This window comes from Boeremia exigua, assembly GCF_020726555.1.
Source record: "Boeremia exigua strain MPI-SDFR-AT-0100 chromosome Unknown C7974scaffold_15, whole genome shotgun sequence".
NCBI classification, from domain to species: Eukaryota; Fungi; Ascomycota; class Dothideomycetes; order Pleosporales; family Didymellaceae; genus Boeremia; species Boeremia exigua.
Window position 1 is genome coordinate 632,343 of NW_025763532.1, and position 15,844 is coordinate 648,186.

Here is a 15,844-nt window from a genome sequence, read left to right on the forward strand (position 1 = left end):
AATACAGCGTCCGGATGTTAGTGAACACGAATAGGTATAATAAGGCGGGAGCGAGCGCCTCTTCCGTCTAAGGCAACCACTACTCAATACTATTACCATTCCGGTCTCCTTTCCCAAGTTTAGATAAGAACATCAAGATGCCGCTTTGGCTTATCTTTCACCCTGATGGCACCTTTGAGGACGATGCGTCTAAGGAAGCCCTGTCCACGGATATCACCAAGATCTACACAGGCGTCGGGTAAGCTGTCCTCCCATCTCTAGGTTGAAGACTGTCTCATACTGTCAATAGCCTACCTGCCTTCTATGTCATCGTGAATTTCATCAAAATGCCCGGAAACACCATGTGGGTGGGCGGCAAGAAGGCGAACAAGGAGAAGCCGTTCATTCGACTCGCTATTGAGCACATCGCTGTGACTCTTCCTAACCAAGACGAGGTATACCGAAACACGGCCAACAGGGTGGACGAAGCCCTCAAACCGCATGTCGCCGACAAAGGGTACGACTGGGAATTCCACATCGACGAGACGGAGAGGAGGCTGTGGAAGATCAACGGCATATTCCCCCCAGCCCACAAGAGCGAGGAAGAGAAGTTGTGGGCGAAGGAGAACCGCGCTATTCCTTTCGAGAAAGAACACATCTGAGACTCAGCATCAATGAAAGAGTGAAGGTCGCATGGTCTGATACGGCTCCCCAAATGTGATAGAATTCAGACAAGCTTCCCATCGTGATTGGCGTGCATATTTGAGAATGTGCGTGACATGATTGGCCGCGCGGTTGGCGCTGGAAGTGAGGCGAGCGCATAGTCAGCGGCCCGGTAGAACACTCTCCACCCGGCTGCTAGGGCGGCTACTCTTGGGAGTGCGTGCATGCGTTTTGCGACTGCCACTGACGACCCAACGTGACTGTGACGCTCATGCGGGCACTTTGGGCTGCCGTTCCTTCCCTTCATCGCCGGGGGCCATTGCACTAACTCGCCTGCCATGGACAGCAGCACTCCACGCGCATCACCAGCCCCGCCCACCACCAAGACGGACGGCATGGCGTCGGCCCCGCGAGCGTCGCGCGGCAGCACGCCCACCGCCAGCCGGTCGGCGTCTAGGCTCGTCAAGGAAGCCAGCGCAGACAAGCCGGTGCGGGCGGCGAGCAGCAACAGCCTTAAGCAGAAGATGCTGGCCAAAGGCGACGAGCAGCCGCGGCCGAGCAAGGCAGACGAGGTGCGTGTGGACATGCGTGATGGCCGAGGTGGGCGCTGACACTGCACAGCAACTGAAGTCTCTGAAATCCGAGTTTGACGGCCTGCGCTCGCACCTCACGTGCAAGATTTGCGACCGGCTGCTCTACCAGCCATACACAATAGCATGTGGGCATACATACTGCTACACGGTACGAGGCGAATGTCGCTGCCACTTGGATACAGCCGGCTGACAAGACACAGTGTCTCTGCACGTGGTTCATGAACCTGAAGGGCAAGTCGAAGCTGACTTGTCCGGACTGCCGCGTTGACGTCAAGCATCTGCCTGCTCCTGCCTATGTTGTACGTACCGCAGTCAGAACGCTGCCACTAGTCATCTAACCAAGCTTGCAGATCAGAGACATGACCGCCGTCTTCGTTGCTCGAGCCGACCTCCTTCCACCTGGCGAGACCCAAGAAGAGCACAAGAAATGGTTGCAAGAAGACACCGATGCTATCCAGAAAGACCGCGAGAACACCGACCCACGCACCGGAGGGCTCTTCAAGGGCTTATTCAACGCACCCCCACACCCTCTACGCCCTTCACTCCATATCATGCGCGACCAGGAAGACGGCGTTGATCGATGTCCAATCTGCACATGGGAGCTTGAGGATGGAGGCTGCACACAATGCGGCCTGGTCTTCGACGAGACAGGCGAGGTCTCGTGGGACAATAGCTTCACGGGCTTCAGCGACATGGACGAAATGTCAGAGCAGGATGCCGACGACCTGGATGCGGCCCTGGGTCTTGAGGAAGGCGAGTTTGAAGGCTTTGGCGACCCAATGGATGGCTGGCAAGACTATCTTGGCGATCCAGGCGCTGGCTTCGTAATGCGCCGCTTCCTCCAACACAACAACACCGGGCCTCGACGACACATGTCCCACAGCGAAGCCGGCAGCAGACGCTCGTATTCACAGAGCATCGTCTCGGATGTCTACGGAGACGAAATGGACACAGTCGAAGAGGAGGACGAAGAAGAAGATTCAGAAATGAATGACTTCATCGACGACGACGGTGCTCTAGAGTCTTCGACATCCGCCAGTGGTGCTTCATCGACACCCGGCCAGACACCACAGCCTCACCCGAATCGAACACAAGCACGCGCTAGAGCGCGCCCCGTCGTAGAAGAATCCGAGACTAGCTCTACGATATCAAGTGTAGTCGAAGAGGAAGAGGAGGATGAAGATGAAGATGACGATGAAGACGACGCTGGCCCTGTACGTCGAGGGCAGAGGCCAGCGGCACAACGATCGAGAGTACCAAACCCCGTACTGAGCAGGGCCAACGGCACGCGGTCTCGCTTTGCTCGTGTCGTCGCGCCATCTTCATCAGCTTCTACAGACGCTTCACACGACGATCTTGACGAGGATACTCAAGCCTTGCTAGAGGAAGAAGGTTGGATGCGCCAAACGGACGACGATGAGATGGTTGAAGAAGATGGAGATAGCGATGGAGGAGCTACGACCGTTGGGTGGGAACCGCTTGCGAATTCAAATGACAGAAGCCGAATGGGCGGGTCTCTAACACCTACTGCAGATCGTCAACGGCCTAGTGCCCCTATCCGTCCCCCTTCGCGAGTGGGCAACCTCCGAACGCTCGATGCCTCCCGTGGCCTTCGACGAAGATCCTCTGTACTGTCCAACGCGAACCCCCACTATGAGGACGGCGAAGCCGATGATGACGACTCGGACCAGGATGGCGACCTTAGCAGCATGGCCATGAATTCTCTTCGCAATCGCCGATCACAACAGATGATGCGCAATGGTCCTGGGTTCCCGAATGTGTCAACTCGCTTTGCTCCTCCAGGGGGCAACACCGTCAATGAGGCAGACACCGACGATAATTCAGACAACTCACAAGCTGGCCTCGGTCGTCGTCGTCCAACGCGTACTGAGCGCCGCGAGTACGACCCTCGTATCAGCTGGATGTTTGCTGCCCACCAAGCCGCATTGCAACAACACCAAGCAGGTGGCAATCTGATAGACATCGAGTCCCGTTCCATCACACCGCTCAACCGACCACCTACATCGAACCGCAACCGCCAAAGCCCTGCACCGGCCTCTTTTTCCCCTTTCCTCCCTCCAGCACGGATGCGAACCCCATTGATGGACAACAGCAACTTTGGGGCGCGTGTTATGGCATCACCCAACAGACGGAGCGCAGTGTCCCCGGCTTTGCCGACGGCCAATATAATGGAGAGTGCGATGCGAAATGACCGCACATCTTCTTTCAGCTCGGCAAGCAATGATTCTGTGATCCTGACGCCAGGCAGTTCGGCGGCCAGCTCACAGTACTCCATTGATCAAACAGCACGAACGCAAGCTGTTGCAGCTATGGATATGATAGATCGACCCCAGAGTCGCATTAGCGCACGTCCGCCATCCGCGGCAGGGCGTAGAGGGTCCGCCAACTTCTCGCCTGTGTATCCAAATTTCCCACCTCCCAACTTGGGTATCCATGCCCCGGCATCTGCGGTACCTCCACGTCCTGCCAATCCATGGGCTGCATATGTCTCACGCAGTATCAGAGCTCGCAACTCTCGTCTGGGTCTGCGAGAGCAGTCGTCGACGGCTACACTGAGGCCGACTAGCTCACGTGCGAACTTGCGTGACAACGCAGCGCCCAGCCCAGTCATGAGGACACAGCCCTCACGAATTGGCTTACGCCCACAACCTTCAGTGCGCCGACTGAATGCACAGCCATCTACAAGAGCTCTGCGAACTCCTCCGTCCCCTGGACCGAGTGGTCATGTAGCTGGGCCGTCAATGGTACGAGTGCCGATGGGACCAGACGATCTCAGCGCTCGAGCTCGAGAGCTCCGTAACACCAGGGAACAGGCTCTTGGTCTTTCCAATAGTGTCCCAGCTCGAACCAATCCATTTTCTTCAGGTTTCCGCCGGCCAAGCAATGCTGGAAGCACGCCTCCCATGCCGCAGGGTCAAATTATTTCTCAGCATGTTCGAAGCAACTCAAATGAGTCTATGGGCTCAGTGAACTCTGCTGGAACAGCACACGATGTCTCCACCGGCCCTTCCCTGGGTCGGCGCAGGAGCAACCGTAACATGATGAATGCTCCACCTCCAGGCGTTCTACCTCCATCCGAGGCCTTTACATCCCCTGTTACAGCATATGCTAACAATGCATATCGCTCACGGCAGGGCAACAACATTGGCCCGCTGGCATATGAGCCAGCCAATCAACAAACCAACAGGGCGACCAATCCTGTGGCCACTGGCCAACTCATTTGATAATTTTGTTTGTCGGGGCTTGAGAGTACAGCTCGACCTTTTCTCATTTACTTTGTAGGGAACGGTGTATGAAAGTTTGCTACGGCATAGGTGCATCACTTCACACGGGTACGGTCACGAATCTGTCTTTCAGCGGCATCAAAACGGATATCATGGTTTCTTGTGCATTGTTTGGCGTTCTTATCCTGCACTATACCATAGTCTTGAGCGAGGTTCATGTAAAAGGATACAGAGCTAGAGCGGCTCATGCAATACTGTCATTTCGGTGTTTCAATCAATCTTTAAACTTGCCTGTCACATAACATGTTGTCTATGAGAAGATACACGACCGACACGCGGTGTCACGTTATGACGCACTCTTTCTTCCATAGTTCGCGTTGCCTCACTATCGATAAAGAGACTCCGCAGACCACCGAGGTCGTCCTCACACCTCAGCTCAACCCGCCTTCATCGACCGCGCAACCTTGCTCTTTTCCCTTTACCCCTCTCACACCATTGGTCATAAAACGCCAGATCGCATTTCATCATGGCGAAAAACGATAAGCTCGGCGAAAACGACAAGCCTGAATGGACAGGTCCAACCGCCACAAAGTTCGAAAAGTACGCCTGCCTCCAAACGCACGCCGACATCCTGGATTGGAGCTAATCGTGGCACTAGTAAAGCGTACAGCGAGTACTTCGACCCGTGCCAGGAAGCCGCAGACAAGAGCATCAGGTGTCTGAAGCGCAATGGCGGAGAGCGGGCGATGTGCAGTGATTTCTTCCAGTAGGCAGCGCACCTCCAATGTCTTTGGTATTATGGCTGATATTTCAAAGGGCGTATAGGGACTGCAAAAAGCAATGGGTACGTTAAGCCTTCCGCCGATATTGCGCGCCGAGATGCGAACGACCCGCCGCACGCGAGTACATCGAGATGTGTAAACGAGGACTGACTAGTTGCATAGATGGAGGCTCGTGCCGAGGCGAAGAAGAATAAATCATGGTTTGGGTAGATTTCTGGAAAGAGAGGGGGAAGAGGAGGAATTGTATATCTCCGCTCAGGGTTGCATTGAGCTGGCGTTAGGCGTTGCATAGCTGGGTCAAGAGGAGGGTGTCTGTAAGATATACAACAAACGGAGAAGAGGGCAGGGAACATAATGAATACCGGCACAAGCAGGGCTGCGAACCCCTGTCATGGAGTTGGAGATGAAGCAGTCGATTCTAGCAACTTCCATACCGGCGTGTGTAATAACATGCTGGTGGTGTTGAGATAGACCGGAGCAGTAATCGTCCACGCCAATAATCGGCTGATCGAAATCGTAGCTATACGTGTATATCCGACGATACCAATGCAGGTGTGGAGAACGCACATATGATCAAACCACAGTGCCAGCACAGATTGAATATTTGTTCGACAATTTACCCAACGATCGTCGGTTTCCATGCTTCACAAAACTGTAGGCATGTTTCCAGTACAGCTCGCACTGGAAGATACATTGTCATGTAAGCATTCCAAGCTGCGTTGGGTCCCGATGGATGAAAATATTTATTGAAGTTGAATTTGGTGTAAGATTAATGTTGCTTAGGTACCAACACCAATTCTCCTACCTGGCGAGTGAGAACGCACGCCAGATGTCGTAGATGTCATAGAAAATCAGGTTCTGCCAGGCATTCTCATCGACGTATTCCCTGGTGTTCAGCGTCACTGCCCAATCAATATCGTCGTACTCACTCTGGGAGAAAGTACGTGAACCAGCCAAAGACCCGTCCCGACTGCCACCACGTTGGCGGCCTCCGATACCGTACACCGAATGAGTGCCAATGAACTGGGCAAGAGTGGAAGCAGAGGCCTTCAGGCCAAAAGCACCAATTGCCTCCTCCTTGACACTTCCGTCGCCACCGTACGTACTTGAGACTCTGTCCGATGAAAGGGGTGTTAGAGCAGAAATTGCCGTATATTTCGTCTCTTGCACAATACGGTCCGACTTGTGCAGGTCTGTCGCTGTGCCCCATAATTCCACATCGGCGCCTTCAAGTACGTTCTTTTCGAGGTATGACATGTATGTCTCGCCGGTTATATTCGCAATGACATAGCTTAAAAGCATGGTGCCGTAGTTGCTGTACGCCCCACTCGTTCCTGGAGTATAGTCCAGCGGCCGCGCGAAAACCCACTCGATAACCTGACGCAGCGTAGCTGGGGTGGACTGATTGAGAGACTGTGCAACGGATGTGAATACAAAGCCCAGATCCGGCGAGACAGAGCGATCGAATCCGGCAGTGTGATCCAGAAGGTGCTGCACAGTGATGTCCATGGAGCGTTCGTCTGCAGGCTTGTCGTATCCGAGAAGTGAGTAGACAGGAGTCGTCAGATTCAGCAGATCTTTCGTGATCATGTCATTTATCGCCGCGTATGTGAACATTTTAGAGTTACTGGCCAGAAGGAACTTATCCTCCGGCTCGACAATGGCGCGGTCGCTCTCAGCCCAGGTGAACGCGCGAGAAGCGACGATCGTTCCGTTGACAGAGGCGGCAAGTTGGGCTTGCCTGATGCTGCTTCTTTGCATGAACTTTTGCATAACCGAGTCCATAGCAGCTCTAGTCCCGGCGTTGTCGCTGAAGCCAGTAACTGTACCTGTAGCATGCCACTCGCGTTCCAGAGGGGTTGTTCGCTCCGCGAAGATTACAGCATATCTCGCTCCCACCGAACCTGCTCCCGAGATGTGAATGGGGTACATGCCCTTCGCCTTTCTTGCGGCTATTTCCAGGTCCAGTTGTGATGTGGTAAGATCTGTAAAGGTGGCCCACTGTCCAACACTCGTGTCGTCGAATATAGGCGTAAAGAGTTGGTCCTCGGAAACGTCGATGTATACCGGTCTCCAGTATCTTTTCGAAGTCTCAGAAGCTTCTAACGTCCGGTAATCTGTCATTGAGAACTCTGTCTGATACCACACTGTTTGCTGGAAGTTTATCGTGTTTTCGTGTTCGAGGATGCAGTACAGGCGTTCGCTCGGTGTTCCATACATGCTTACACCCTTGACGGTCATTGGTGTGGCCGCGGTCGTGTTGTCGATGGCCCAAGGGTCTTCGACACCACACCTTTGGTTCCAACTGCTAACTGAAGGCAGTTCCTGCATGACACCCGCAAAGAGCGCGTCGAAGGCGGGCCCGGTGGCAGAGACGTGTGTGGAAACATAACCACGAGCTCTCCATTGATCCAACCAAGCATTGTAAGCGGTTTCGTCGGCGCCCAGAATAGTCTCGTATGCTTCGCCATCCTGCTTCGTCCAGATACCGGCATATTTCGCATCGGTGGGCGAGCCATGAATACTCAGAGACGTCGGCCGATATCCTTCTGATTTTAGGTTTGCGATCCTTTTTTCTACTTCTGTGCCGTTGATTTCGAAGAATACGCTTTGTTGGACCGTTGCATTGCGTTTGGATAGTGTGTATACTTGGTCATTGGTGGGGATTGAAACAGCAAGTGCTGCCAAAGAGAGGCAACTTGCCAAATTTAAAAGTGAAGACCGTGAAGTATGCATATTGAGAGTTAGCTACAGCTCGGTAAGGCAGTGTTCTTCGCATTTAATAGCGAAATATTCCAAGATCAGATCATTGTATACGAGCGCAATTTAGCCCCAAACGAGTTAATTGCACCGCACGGCTCAACAATTGGATTCTGCAATAGGAGGCTACTCACACGCTATTTTTGGCTGATTTTGTGCCGGGTCATCCTGGTCATGTACTGATCTGGAGTGGAGCTAACGTCCTGTAGCATATACAACAGGCCCAGATTGCAGCTCGGGCGGTCGTTACCACACTTTGCTGTGACCTACACTATGCTGTATAGGACTTGTTATTATGTAAACATGCTTAGTCCATATTTCTGGTAGAGTCCGAACAAAGCCATGACTTTTTTGAGCTGGGCTCCAAACTCACTGATTGTGGCTAGTAGCTAGGTATATGCGTACTTGTTATATCGCACTCCTGGGAACTCGACATGCTGCAAACTTGCTGACAACGTCAGAACACGTGTTCAACTTTGAACAGTCTTGAGAATGTCAGTGGAGCCTCATTGCCAGAGATAGACAGCATGTAACATAACCAGGTAACACTGATACTCTCCACCTTCGAGCATGTGGATGCGCTATCATCAGCAGGGCAGAGCAAGATCTCGTCAACCACTACTATCAGTTCATCATGCGGGTAAAAGATGTAATATCTGTCCAGGCGCTAAGGCTGCTCAACTTAATGTAAGACTGTAAGAGGACATGGGCCCCGAGCCTCCATATACTTGGGGCCCAGCCAACAAGCTTGGTATAATCAAGGCGTGGATTGAGCCAGCAGATGTGTCCTTGGCGTGGTAATCAAATAGAGATCGACGGATGTACAGTAGCAGATCTGTTGTTGCGACAGCGGCATGCACCGCGAGTGATTCTTACCTTAGATAACGTCCTCGCCGCATTCACGTGGTGTGCTTGAGTATCCAATCATCCTCTGCCAACTCTCTCGCAGAGCTGCGCTTCTCTGACTCCCATCGCAGCATTTTCCGCATGAAGCGTATGAAGCAACTCTTATCATCTCCCTTGAGAGACTTTTCCCTGTGCTCGAGCGATGTTGATTCTGGAATGGCAATTCCTGCGCAGAAGTCGCCTTTGAAGACATCGTCAAAGAAGAGGTACACGTAAAGGGCACGCAACTCACCAGTATCAGAGAAGAACTTGCTTCTCAGATTCCCTTGGGCAAGAACATTCGGCGGCGGAGGCCCATTGAGGGCTATTATTTCAGCAAGATGAGCTCGGCCCCGGTACGTCTCGAATTCTGGATCGTGACCGGTAAACAGGTGCTCGCCCTCGAAAGCGTCCCAGATCTGTAAGGAAGACTGAGTTCAGCTATAGACCGTTCATTTAAACCATTGACACTCACCATACACCCAACATTCCATATGTCGACGCTATACGTCCATGGTACACACATGTGAATGTATGCGATAAAAAGAGTCCGTCCTGCAGTCAACCATCCCACAACGCGCAACTAGATACCCCATGGTTCTCAAGTCTTTCTCATTTGCACCCATTCTTTGATTTCGTGGAAATTCCGAGCCCATACCACTTGCACCGCGTCCGACTCACTCCAGGCTGACAAGTGAGGACAACGGACGCCCAGGCTTTGCAATCGTTCTGATAGCTTTTTCTGTGAGCTACTGAGTGGTTCGTCGCGAATGCAAATACCCAAGTCTGCTTCAAGGAGGCATTCGATGTCGGTCCAGCTGTCTCCAACGTACACCGCCGGCGTGCTGAGCGCGGCATTAGAGTTTCTCGACTCGTGATGCTGTTTGCGTAACCGATCCATGTGTTCCAGCTTGTCGCCGCTGGAGATGATTAACATATCTGCGTCACTGCTTGGGCCGATCTGGCCGTGCGAAACCGAGCCACATTCGATGCCATCCAGCTCATTCGCATAGATCGAGTCTCTTTGGATTGTTGCCCCTGCAGCTCCTAGGCAACAGTCGATAAAGTAGCGACTCCAATTGACACTTAAAAGATTCATATGGTCATTACCACGGGTTTGACTGAAGCCTAAAAACTCAGTAAAACCAGGACGTATCTCGACCCTCTTGGATTTAATCAGCTCGTTCGTGCCCTCCCCCAGCAGCTTTCTGGTCAACCCTGCGAAAATACCAGAAGAGGATACACGGTCAAGACTAGCCTGTTCTACACTCTTGAGTGCGTGAAGCAGCAACTTCTCCTTTTGTATCGTCTTTGGTAAGTTGCCCTCAGGGGCAAGTCTCGCTATGGCGGCGGTATAATCGGATACATAGGCTTCTGAGACCCGATTCCATTCATCCAAGACAGGTGAACCAGGCTTTGCAGAGGCCGATATACTAACGAGCGCATCAAGTGTATCGTGTTGACTTATCGTGCCGTCCCAATCCAAGATCCAGTGTACAGGCTGGGTCGGATCGAGCATGGTTTTTGTGGCCGTGGTAAGACTTCTTGTAAATGGCCTCGGTGGACGACAATTCGCAGCTGAGGCAATGATGCTGCAAGCACGAGGGACCCGCAAGAACATAAAAGTATAACTCTGAATCTGGGGTTGTTGCCAAGACATACACGTGAAGGTCAATCGTGAGAGCCCATGTGATAGGAGAAGAGGTGATCACGTGATCGCAACACAGCCTTGCGACCGGTGGGTTCGGAAAAGGCGGATTACCGCGCTCCAAACCGTCTTGAGAGCTGGTGCGCGACTGCTTGCGTATTTTCGATTGTTGTATCGGATACAATGTCGGGTGCGACGTGGTTACGTCAGACTCTGAGAGAACAAGCACACGCGGATACCATATGTTGATCAAGAACCTCGTGTCCTCCTCAGCCAGCAGGTGTTTCAAATGTTCTCGGTCCAGAAGGTGTGAAGTGGAGACCTCATGATAGCCATCTCGAGTGTTGACGTTCAAGATCGAGCGTGGCAAGCCGGAAAAGCGTACCGGCTCTTCCCGAGGCTTTTCCAGCGCACTCAGCAAATAGGCTAGATCTCATTGGCTCAGCCGTCGCCCGAGGTTCCTTGACACAACTTCGATGAACGCAACACACTGACACCAAGACATCCCGCACTCTCCACTCCACACAATCCACAATGGCCTGCACACGCACCTTTGCTCGTCTGGCTACGAGGCAGACAGGTAGGCGATCTCCACACATCAGCTTCACGTGCCATTGAGCTCTGCTGACGAAGTCACCAGCCTTCCGCCCAGCTGTCTTCTCGCGCGGTTTTGCCTCCGTCGCTGAAACGACCTCAACGAAGCAGGAGCCCGCGCCCAGCCAGGATGCGAAGACGAAGACCTTCCACATCTACCGATGGAACCCTGACGAGCCGTCGTCGAAGCCCAAGATGCAATCGTATACCCTCGACCTGAACAAGACTGGACCCATGATGCTGGATGCGCTTATTCGCATTAAGAACGAGGTCGACCCTACCCTTACCTTCCGGAGAAGCTGTCGTGAGGGTATCTGCGGTAGCTGCGCGATGAACATTGACGGTGTCAACACCCTGGCTTGCTTGTGCCGCATCCCCACAGACACCGCGAAGGAGTCTCGCATCTACCCGCTTCCCCACATGTACGTTGTCAAGGACCTGGTTCCTGACATGACACTCTTCTACAAGCAATACCGTTCCGTCAAGCCCTACCTCCAGCGTACTACCCCTTCGCCCGACGTAAGTACCTGTGATTCTTCTGCAATCAAACATATCTTAACTTCACCTAGGGTCGTGAATACCGCCAGACCAAAGAGGACCGCAAGAAGCTCGACGGTCTCTACGAATGCATTCTTTGCGCCTGCTGCTCGACATCTTGCCCGTCTTACTGGTGGAACCAGGAGGAGTACCTCGGACCCGCCGTTCTCCTCCAGTCTTACCGCTGGATCGCCGACTCGCGTGACGAGAAGAAGGCTGAGCGCCAGGACGCCCTCAACAACAGCATGAGTCTGTACCGATGCCACACCATTCTCAACTGCTCGAGGACGTGCCCCAAGGGTCTCAACCCTGCGCTGGCAATCGCTGAGATCAAGAAGAGCATGGCTTTCACTTAAACGGGTCTAATAGAGGGATGAGAGTGCTGCGAGGAAAAAGAGACGAGCGAAGAAGAAGACAATTAGCCTTCACTGTATGCACATATTTCGACTTGGCAATTGGTGTTTTGAGTTAGGCCTGTATTTTTGGAGACATGTACGCGAACTGAACCAATAACATTCACATTCTACCATTTTTCATTTTTAGCGAGCCTTGCGGAAATTTGCTGTACAGGACCATACCCAGTTCTAGACATTTCAAACGAACTGCCCAGTTTTTCTAGCAGTAGCTAATTCACGATAGCAAAATAACACGTACACCATACATCCTGACAAGCTCATTTGCACCGTCAGCCTCGTCCTAGATGACACTAAGCTTCCACCAACCTCCGGGACAATTAAAGCCCCAGCCGTCGACATCACCCATGCGTTTGGCCGTTAGATGGGTTGGATAACGTTAGATACGAGCGGAGGCCTGTCATAGCCGGTTATCTGAATAGATGTTTGTGGATGTGGTAAATTGGCTGTTGCCAGAACAGGACACTTACCCAGTGATTCTGCACCCAAAGAACCCGACTGTTGCTTGGAAAGACTCCCAGGATTAGTCTTCAATCTGGGTGAACAGATGGAAGGTGAGAGATGTCAATTGGATGATGTAGCATCGTCTATGGCATTGAGTATCTGGGTATCGTTCTATAGCTTCTTCTCTACCGTCAACTGCCCTTCTATGCCGTCTTGCAGTGCAATGAACCCACTTGACTCGATTCGTTTCTTCCATTTGTTTGATTCGTATCGCGCAGTGACAACGGTCAGTCGAAGCTCTGGCTCGTTGCTTCCAGCAGATGATGGTGCCTCGGGAATATGGGTGAATGACCATCGCCCAAACGCCCAGTTTAGGATGTATCGTCCTCTCCCGTTCGCCGTTGTCGCCGTGGCGATGTCCTTGTCTGAAGACTCCGGGGGAGTGGATGCGTATAGCACTCCCTTGATGCGGTAGACTTCGTCTTTTGTAGGACTCTCGAGCAGTTTAGCGAGTTTGTCTGTGTCGACGCTACTTTTCAGGTCGTTGCTAGCAAGCGTGATACTCAGGACTTCCACCTCGCTCGAGTGGTTGTGATCATGCTCGTGCGCGTGGCCATTCTCACTCGGCTGTTCAACAGCCTTTGCTAGCTTTGCGTCTAGCCCGAATGCGATGTCCTTATCAACCCAGCCTTTGCTGCTCTTCTGCCTAGGAATGGGGGGATCCACGTCCAAGTCCAAGATTTTGTCCTCGACATCCTCGAGTCGCCTCTCATCTACCAGCTCCCACTTATTCAAAACAATGAGATCGGTATATCTTGCTTGGATCTTTGCCGTATAACTTGTATCCTCGTATCCCTTCCAGTTTTCGACGTCGATGACACTCATCACTCCGTCGAGTACGTATTTGCCTGTTTCTCGCGAGAGGCGGTTGACTTCCATTGCCAGTGTCGCAGGGAATGCCGACCCGGAGGTTTCGACGACGATGCGATCGGGTCGAACATCATTTGAAAGCTGCTCGAGAGCCTCAGACAGTTGGCCTACAAGATTGCAGCAAATGCAGCCATTAAGGAGCTCCTGTACTCCAGAAATTGCTTGGGAGGAGGCAAGCTGAGAGTCGACAGCAACATCGCCGTACTCGTTCTTGAGAAGAGCGAGCTTGTAGTCCTTCGGCAGTTGTTGTATCAGGTTCAAGATCAAAGCTACAACACATGAGCATCAACTTCAAAATTGCGGGCAGACCAACATTTGTTGAGACCCTCAAGAACTTACTGGTCTTTCCCGATCCCAAGAACCCTGTGACGATGGTAATAGGTATCATAATGCCAGCTTTCAAGATTTCTGGCAATACACTGGGCGAGCCTTGTATTCCTCCTTTTGCAGATCGGTCGGCGGTACCGAAGTGGGCTGGCACGCGTCAAGTCGCGACTGCATTTTGCAATCTAATGCGGGGTCGCCGAGCGCGGGCTTAGCAGGGGTTCGCCGGCGATGACGTAGCGCCTGTCCCAGCGTTGTTAGCATGTCCAGTACGCATTATCCCTCAGCGCATCGTTTGCACTACCGATACCAAGCTCGCCTAGATCCTGTTTGCTACCGCACTCATAGATACCAAGCTTGAGTTTCGCAGCAGCTTAGTTGCATATAAAACCAGCATCCTCCTCGGTCCTCCGCTTCTCCACAACCACCAACTTCCTCGCTCAATCAACGATCAAACCACCCCACATCAAATATAATGGATTTCGTCAACAAGCTCACCGGTAGCGGTAATAGCCAGGGTCAGAGCTCCAACGAGCAGACCCAGTCAACCGGATCTTCTGGACAGCAGCAGAGCGGTGGCTTCCTCGGCGGCATTGGCGACAAGCTCAACTCAGCTGCTGGTGGTGGCCGCGAGAGCGAGAAGAACGAGGATTACCTCGACAAGGGTAAGCTCGTACGATTGTGTCACAAGCGTCCACAGGCTGACGTGTTGCAGGTGTGGACCTAGTACAGGAGAAGTTCCTTGGACAAGGTCCTCAAGACAACGAGGTATGCTGTCGCCTTGATCAACAAATGTTGCATACACACTAACGCCGCTACAGTCCGCTGTGGAGCAAGCCAAGGACGAGCAGATCTCCGATTTCATTCGAGGACAGTACAAGGGTGCCACTGGTAGCGACATCCCTATCAAGGACAAGGAGACCAGGTTGGGTTAGTGATTAGTTTCTCAACTTTGACGCCTGGCCGACATGGAGCAGCCTTCATGGTCATGATTTTACGATAATTGTAGTCATTAATTGACAGATAATAATCTTGATCTCTCCATTGTGTTGACGTGACATGCGGTAATTAGCGTTGAGTGCCGAAACTCTTATTTAGTCTTGGGTATCATGGTCTCTCTTCATACCTCATTCTCCAATGTCTTGATACAGTGCTTCAGTAGCATCATCATCCTGTTCTGTATGCTTCGACCGGCTGGTGTGTCCGCATGCTTCCCAGCACCCCACCCAAACGGCAGTACAAGTCTTCGACGACCTCTTTTATCAACAACCGCGAGCGCATCCAAGGGAAACTTCCCTCCTCCGAGAGGGTGAAGTAATCCTAGACGAACGAAATGGTTATCCGGTGGATCCACTGCCGAGACCAAAGGCAACGAGAAAGGCGCATTCGTGGAAGGCTTATGTGTAGAAGGGTCGTGGCAGAGTATCAGAGCCTGTAGCGAGGGTGCTAAGGCGTAAAGATCATCCAAAGCGGAGCTGTAGCTGATCAGTCTTCGACCAGGTCTTGAGGCTTCAGACGTACCATAACAAATTGTAATGCAGCTGTAGGTTTCCTTGTACACAGAGCACTACAGTAGACTCTGCCTTCCTATACCTTTGCCAATTGTTGTGGGGCTTAAGTCCACCGCCTGGTGGTGCAGCAAGCATTTTGCTGGACAGGATGGCGCCTATGTCAACGGTCCAGGCATCTCTTGGCTCGATGATGTCCAGCTCGTCAAGCTCACATTGAGTCTTTGATCTCTTGAGTGTGTCGCTCATTGAAGAGAGTGCTGGCGAAGGCTGGCGTTGCTGCTGCGCTTCATCGTCGTCTGAGTCCAGTGCAAGACGCGATCGTTTGCGACCGAGCTGTGCATTCATGGTGCTCGGTGGAGGGAAGAGGAGGAGATCAACCATTTGCGTGCGCACATTGCCGTATGAACTTTTAGAGAGCAATTCAGAATGGATGATGTCCTGCGCTTTGTCACATGGCGACGTTGTTTGTTGTGCAGAGATGCGTGAGGGACGAAGACGCGCAAGCTTACGAGGTTGCTTTTGCTCTTTTACGGTTG

General features: G+C 52.4%; 9 protein-coding genes across 9 annotated transcripts; 5 read left to right on the plus strand and 4 right to left on the minus strand.

Moving 5' to 3' along the window:
* Positions 1–137: 137 nt before the first annotated feature.
* Positions 138–623, plus strand: C7974DRAFT_287020 (putative oxalocrotonate tautomerase; the record flags this gene model as incomplete). The annotated part of the gene is made up of 2 exons (XM_046137629.1): positions 138–238; positions 290–623. Coding segments are annotated over 2 exons (435 nt in total), but the record flags the coding sequence as incomplete, so codon positions are not given.
* Positions 624–1,037: 414 nt separating this feature from the next.
* C7974DRAFT_323225 (uncharacterized protein) lies at positions 1,038–4,480 on the plus strand (the record flags this gene model as incomplete). The annotated part of the gene is made up of 4 exons (XM_046138887.1): positions 1,038–1,214; positions 1,264–1,383; positions 1,436–1,534; positions 1,586–4,480. The coding sequence occupies 4 exons, from the start codon at positions 1,038–1,040 to the stop codon at positions 4,478–4,480; spliced, it is 3,291 nt and encodes a 1,096-aa protein (XP_045991443.1).
* A 345-nt stretch (positions 4,481–4,825) lies between these two features.
* Positions 4,826–5,887, plus strand: C7974DRAFT_405867 (cytochrome c oxidase-assembly factor COX23, mitochondrial). Its single transcript, XM_046143088.1, has 4 exons — positions 4,826–5,080; positions 5,139–5,246; positions 5,297–5,324; positions 5,425–5,887. The coding sequence occupies exons 1-4, from the start codon at positions 5,007–5,009 to the stop codon at positions 5,470–5,472; spliced, it is 258 nt and encodes an 85-aa protein (XP_045991444.1). The 5' UTR covers positions 4,826–5,006; the 3' UTR covers positions 5,473–5,887.
* A 96-nt stretch (positions 5,888–5,983) lies between these two features.
* On the minus strand, positions 5,984–8,282 carry C7974DRAFT_405869 (beta-lactamase/transpeptidase-like protein). The gene has a single exon (XM_046143089.1). It carries the CDS (start codon positions 7,996–7,998, stop codon positions 6,064–6,066), a length of 1,935 nt encoding a protein of 644 aa, XP_045991445.1. The 5' UTR covers positions 7,999–8,282; the 3' UTR covers positions 5,984–6,063.
* A 1,022-nt stretch (positions 8,283–9,304) lies between these two features.
* C7974DRAFT_405871 (uncharacterized protein) lies at positions 9,305–10,909 on the minus strand. Its single transcript, XM_046143090.1, has one exon. The coding sequence runs from the start codon at positions 10,565–10,567 to the stop codon at positions 9,509–9,511; it is 1,059 nt and encodes a 352-aa protein (XP_045991446.1). The 5' UTR covers positions 10,568–10,909; the 3' UTR covers positions 9,305–9,508.
* A 180-nt stretch (positions 10,910–11,089) lies between these two features.
* C7974DRAFT_322359 (succinate dehydrogenase iron-sulfur protein-like protein subunit) lies at positions 11,090–12,042 on the plus strand (the record flags this gene model as incomplete). Its single annotated transcript, XM_046138858.1, has 3 exons — positions 11,090–11,135; positions 11,196–11,668; positions 11,719–12,042. 3 exons carry the CDS (start codon positions 11,090–11,092, stop codon positions 12,040–12,042), a joined length of 843 nt encoding a protein of 280 aa, XP_045991447.1.
* Positions 12,043–12,577: 535 nt separating this feature from the next.
* C7974DRAFT_80934 (CobW domain-containing protein) lies at positions 12,578–14,070 on the minus strand. Its single transcript, XM_046147309.1, has 2 exons — positions 13,813–14,070; positions 12,578–13,742 (listed from the first exon to the last, which is right to left on the minus strand). The coding sequence occupies exons 1-2, from the start codon at positions 13,859–13,861 to the stop codon at positions 12,715–12,717; spliced, it is 1,077 nt and encodes a 358-aa protein (XP_045991448.1). The 5' UTR covers positions 13,862–14,070; the 3' UTR covers positions 12,578–12,714.
* Positions 14,071–14,072: 2 nt separating this feature from the next.
* On the plus strand, positions 14,073–14,833 carry C7974DRAFT_405882 (uncharacterized protein). Its single transcript, XM_046143091.1, has 3 exons — positions 14,073–14,462; positions 14,513–14,565; positions 14,619–14,833. The coding sequence occupies exons 1-3, from the start codon at positions 14,273–14,275 to the stop codon at positions 14,730–14,732; spliced, it is 357 nt and encodes a 118-aa protein (XP_045991449.1). The 5' UTR covers positions 14,073–14,272; the 3' UTR covers positions 14,733–14,833.
* On the minus strand, positions 14,814–15,795 carry C7974DRAFT_405887 (uncharacterized protein). The gene is made up of 2 exons (XM_046143092.1): positions 15,319–15,795; positions 14,814–15,272 (listed from the first exon to the last, which is right to left on the minus strand). The coding sequence occupies exons 1-2, from the start codon at positions 15,687–15,689 to the stop codon at positions 14,918–14,920; spliced, it is 726 nt and encodes a 241-aa protein (XP_045991450.1). The 5' UTR covers positions 15,690–15,795; the 3' UTR covers positions 14,814–14,917.
* Positions 15,796–15,844: the final 49 nt, after the last annotated feature.